We start from the raw sequence: 5,624 nt of genomic DNA, 5'->3' as shown, positions 1-5,624 counted from the left end.
ACCAGTCCCCAGTTCCTCCCTGTCCCCAGCCCGCCTCCGCGGGTCTCTGTCCCCAGTTCCTCCCTGTTCCCCAGCCCGCCTCCGCGGGCCTCAGTCCCCTCTGTCCCTAGTTCTCCCCTTTCTAGTTCCACCTAGTTCCTGGTCCCAAGTTCTCCCCTTCTAGTTCCACCTAGTTCCTTGTCCCTAGTTCTCCTAGTCCCCAGTTCTCCTGTTCCCTAGCTCTCCTTCTCCCGACTTCTCCTAGTCTCTAGTTCCTCTGTTCCTTTAACCTTCCCCTAGTGTTCCTTTAACCTTCCCCTAGCGTTCCTTTAATGTTTCCCCTAGCGTTCATTAACCTTCCCTTAGTGTTCCCTTTTCCTGCCCGCCTCTTAAAGGCACCTAGTTTTTCCCCTCTTGTTATATTCCTGTATTTGTGTTCTCCCTTAAAGGGACAGTGCCCTTTTTCCCTGTCTCTCAATAAATATCTGTTTCTTGGCAAACCATCATACCTGTCTTGTGTTGTGCGATTGGGGTCGGTTACAAACCATAACAATCTCTCTGTTTCAATTCCGTTTTAATTAGTGTTAGCTAGTGTTGGTTACTGTTAGCTAGTGTTGGTTAGTGTTAGCTAGTGTTGGTTAGTGTTAGCTAGTGTTGGTTAGTGTTAGCTAGTGTTTGGTTGGTGTTAGCTATAGTGTTGGTTATTGTTAGCTAGTGTTTGGTTAGTGTTAGCTAGTGTTGATTATTGTTAGCGAGTGTTGGTTAGTGGGGAACATGTCTATGTTCCCCGGGTCCTATGTTCCCCGGGTTCTATGTTCCCCGCTTTCTTTTTTCTTTTTCGAAAAAGGGTTCTATGTTCCCCCGTCCGCAAAAGGGTTCTATGTTCCCCGGGTCCTATGTTCCCCGGGTCCTATGTTCCCCGGTAGCCGCAAAAGGGTTCTATGTTCCCCGGGTCCTATGTTCCCCCTATGTTTCCCCCGGTAGCGATAAAGGCTCGCCCCAGGCTCGCCACAGCAGTGGATTCCAAAGATAGTCACTTTTATAGATAATTCATTTGTATCTCAACGGAGTCACGGATCTAGTCGGGCCACGTAGCATTATGTCGAGAAAAATCAAATACAATAAACAAGTGTAAATCAAAGAATTTAAAATGAAGTTTAGCCTATTAAATCGTTTTATAAGCGTTTGTTCTTATTTGCGGTGTGTGTGTGTGTGTGTTTGGTGGTGCCGTCACCTCGAAGGCTTGATCACCCCTAGTTTTAAGCCTTGTTTTCACCCCTTGTTTTAAGCAATATTATGTCCAGTTGCTAACCGGGCTTGTGTGTGTGTGTGTGTGTGTGTGTGTGTGTGTGTGTGTGTGTGTGTGTGTGTGTGTGTGTGTGTGTGTGTGTGTGTGTGTGTGTGTGTGTGTGTGTGTGCGTGCCATGCCTCGATAGCGGGAGGAGGGCATATGGCTGTGAAGCGGTGAGCGGCTGACCATGGGGGACTGGCACCTGCTGGGCAGCATCCTCGAGGAGGTCCACGTCCACTCCACCATGGTGGGCAAGATCTGGCTGACCATCCTCTTCATCTTCCGCATGCTGGTGCTGGGCGTGGCGGCCGAGGACGTGTTCGAGGACGAGCAGACGGCGTTCGTCTGCAACACGGAGCAGCCGGGCTGCAAGGCGGTGTGCTACGACCGCGCCTTCCCCATCTCCCTCGTCCGCTTCTGGGTCCTGCAGGTAGGGCGGGCTGGGGGCGATTCATCGATTTTTTATCGATTCATTCGAATTAATGATTTAGGACGATTTTGAAAAATGAAAATCGATTTTCAAAACAAAACAAATATTTTTTTTCTTTTTTTTTAGTCACCCTTTATTTTTATAAAAAGTGATGTTTGGTGAAAGTTAGATTTGCACTTTATTAATCCCAATAGGGAAATTCATTCTTGTTTGATGATCAAGAGGCACCTTTTATTTGTTTTAAGTGAAGTTTGGTGAAAAAGCAAGTTATTGCACTATTAATGCCAATAGGGACATTCATCTTTGTTTGATCAAGAGTAACCTTAGCCCCTTTCGTGACTGCGTGTAGCCTGGGGCTGTACCGCAGTCACTCTCACGTAGACCACAACCAGTGTCGTAATAAGGTAACAAGCGTGGACGGGGGGCTCGCGGTGGGTCAAAAATATATCAGATATGAATTTCAAAGATACCCAGCGTACAATATGGGTTTAACACATCTTTACAGTGTGGTCTGGAAGCTCGGAGTTGCTAATAAACAGTTTAAAACATTGTTACTCCACGAGTGGTTCTCACAGAGCGAGCCGTGTATTTCCGCCTGTAATGCCTGGATCAGGCAGCCAAATGCCTGGTGCGCATGCGCGGTGACACCAATGGCGGAATTACACGGCTCGCTCTGTGAGAACCACTCGTGGAGTAACAATGTTTTAAACTGTTTATTAGCAACTCCGAGCTTCCAGACCACACTGTAAAGATATTATTATAAAAAAAAAGGTAAGTGAAGATTGGTGAAAGTTAGGTTTGCACTTCAATCGGAGATTATATTTTTAGGCCACATATCGCCCCCTGCAGGTCATCTTTGTGTCGGCGCCCTCGCTCGTCTACATGGGCCACGTCCTCTACCGCCTGCGGGCGCTGGACAAGTGGCGCCACCGGCGCCGGGCGCAGCTGAAGGAGGAGCTCGGCGAGACGGAGCCGGAGGCGGACGAGCACCACAGGCGCGTGGAGAGGGAGCTGAAGAAGCTGGTGGAGCAGCAGAAGGTGAGCAAGGCGCTCCAGAGGGTCGTCAACTCAGCCCAAAAAAATAATCGGATGCCCTCTCCCCTCACTGGAGGAACTATATAACTCCCGCTGTCTTAATTTAAAAAAGCAGTGAAAATACTAAAGGACCCACACCCCACCCTGGCAAAAAAAAATACCTCATACGGCTGCGCTCGCTTAAGTTTAGTTTTTATCCCCGGGCCATAAGTGCACTAAACTCAGCAATTTTTTTTAAACAACAATCTCCCCTGCACCCCCACATAAGGGAATAGTGCAATTTTCTTTTATAACCCCCCCCTGTTTATGTCTATTATGTCTTACTCTTGTTTTTATTATTTTAATACTGTGTTTTATGACTGTTTTTACGACCTATAGGACTGTGTGACTGCTAGCACCTAGTACAGATACAGCCCTGAAAAATCAAGCATCTACTGCGCCTCTACCACTCCTCCACCACTCCACTCCAAACTGATTGCGTGACTCCTATTGTTCTGGACCGGGCCAGATTTCACACCTCCACTGCCTCCCACAGGCTGGGGAGATTTTCATCTTACATTTGTATTCGTCCCAAATGTCCCAGCCCCATCCGATTTCTTAGCTTTTTTCACTGTTTATTTATCATGCATTGCAACACTAATTATATGGTCAGTACCCCAAGTCAGACTGCCCATATACAAATGATCTTGGGGGTCTGAGGGCAGTAGCCCCCGAGCCCCTCCCTGGGGAAGCACTTAAGTTAAGTACCCTCCATTTGTTTACGTTTAGACCCAGCCACCAGCCCCCCGAAAATTAACACCTGAGTGCTAGTTCTAAAGTGACAGAGGAGTGGCAGAAGGGACCTGAATCTGAAGGGCTTCATCTGTAAGGGAATAGTGCAATTTTCTTTTATACCCCCCCCTGTTTATGTCTATTATGTCTTACTCTTGTTTTTATTATTTTAATACTGTGTTTTACGACTGTGTTTTTATGATCAATAGGACTGTGTGACTGCTAGCACCTAGGGCTGCATTTAAAATTTCGTTGTAACATTGTGACAATGACAATAAAGCTCATTCGTTCATTCATTCATTCCAGGTGAAGAAGGCGCCGCTGAGAGGATCGCTGCTCCGCACCTACGTCATCCACATCCTGACGCGCTCCGTGGTGGAGGTGTGCTTCATCCTGGGTCAGCTGCTCCTCTACGGCCTCCGGCTGGCGCCGCTCTACCGGTGCGAGAGGCTGCCGTGTCCCAACAGCGTCGACTGCTACGTGTCGCGGCCCACGGAGAAGACCATCTTCATGGTGTTCATGATGACCATCGCCGCCGTGTCGCTGTTCCTCAACGTCCTGGAGATATCCCACCTGGGCGTGAGGAAGATCAAACAGACGATATACCGGGAGAAGTACGGCGCGGAGGACGACGGCGGCGACTGCTGCAAGCTGCAGAGGAAGTCGACCGTGCAGCATCTCTGCGTGCTGAGCAACCTGTCGTCCCACGACAACCACGGCCCCCCCCCCCTGACTCGGACCATCTTCAAGGTGGCTCCGGAGGAGGAGGAGAGGAAGGTTCCTCCTCCGTACGGCCAGCAGGGGGCTCCTCCTCCGAGGCACAACAGCGTGGCCCATCCGGGATACTATCATCAGGCCAACTGCTACGCCAAGCCACAGCCTCCTCGCCTCTCCCTGCAGCCCAGACCCTGGCCGGTCGTCACCACCCCACCGCCCGCCGGAGCGATCCACCACCACCACCTTCCTCCTCCTCCTCCTCCACCCTGGGGGGGCGCACCTCCTCCGTCCACAGGGGAGGGACTAGGTCCCGACAGGAGCCTGCAGGCGGCTCTTTACGGGACGCCGCGTCTGGGAGAGCACCTCCACCTCCACCAACCCAACCAGACCCTGGTGGTGCCCTGCGCCGCTGTCCACAACAAGCCCGGCCTCGTCATCAGGGAGCTGGAGGAGGACGACCGGATGCTGCTGCCCAACGCCCGGAAGACCAGCTTCATGGTCCGGCCGCCGCCCTCCGAGACCACGTCCGTCATCAGCGGCGGCTCCAGCGGCTCCGTGTGCTCGGAGGACTCGGAGGACGAACTGGGCTCGCTGCAGGGCGACATGCCGCGGATGGCGCCGCCGGGCGCGCGGAGGATGTCGATGGCAAGTAATAATAATAATTAGTAGGGATGTCCAGTGGCGCAGTGGGCAAGGCGCTCGATCGCCACTAATGCAGGAGATGCTGGGTTCGAGCCCAGCTCTCGGCGTTGCTACCGGCTTGGCTGGTCGTTCATACTAATACAATTGGCAGTGTTAGGGGGTGGGAAGCTGGTGGGTGGGGATCGGACGTTGTGGACAGCGACTCCTACAGGTGGGTTGGTGCGCCTGTACAGAAGAATCAGGAAGTATTGGGGGCGGCGTGTCCCTCCCACACAGACCCTTGCCGCTGAGGCGTCTATACTTTCCGTAGCCGCATTTCTGGCAGACGTTTCTGGTCATGTGACATGTGCGCCCAATAGCGTGACGAGCTGTGTCTTTGCCCATTTCCACGTCAAACAGCCTGCAAACTACCTGGCGTTCTATCGCCATGCTCTAAGACAAACTCTAACCTTAACCAACTTCGAAGATTGCCTAAGCTTAACCAGTGTAGAAACTGACGTCGGCCAATCAGAGAGCGTCTGCCAGAAATGCGGCTACGGAAAGTATAGACGTGCCGCTGAGAGATCGCGCTGTGCAGGTGAAAAGATGCGACGGCTGCCTCCTCGAGTACCGGAGGGGACAGGTGATGCAAGGCTTCGTCCACATTACAGCCGGCTTGTGGGAGGCGTGGCCTAACAACGTTCGAGACAGGGGAGGGTAGAATTGGACGATACGAAAATTGGGATGGGAAAAAAATAGAAAAATGGGAGAAAAAGTTGA

At 51.6% G+C, this 5,624-nt stretch overlaps 1 protein-coding gene across 1 annotated transcript; it reads left to right on the top strand.

The window, feature by feature from the left end:
- Positions 1–1,457: 1,457 nt before the first annotated feature.
- Positions 1,458–4,868, top strand: LOC311248659 (gap junction alpha-5 protein-like; the record flags this gene model as incomplete). The annotated part of the gene is made up of 3 exons (XM_084339508.1): positions 1,458–1,700; positions 2,550–2,738; positions 3,813–4,868. Coding segments are annotated over 3 exons (1,488 nt in total), but the record flags the coding sequence as incomplete, so codon positions are not given.
- Between the last annotated feature and the right edge of the window lie 756 nt (positions 4,869–5,624).

This window comes from Notolepis coatsorum, assembly GCF_963971535.1.
Source record: "Notolepis coatsorum genome assembly, contig: SCAFFOLD_4158, whole genome shotgun sequence".
Classification (NCBI taxonomy): Eukaryota; Metazoa; Chordata; class Actinopteri; order Aulopiformes; family Paralepididae; genus Notolepis; species Notolepis coatsorum.
This window is presented reverse-complemented; position numbering and strand designations above follow the sequence as displayed.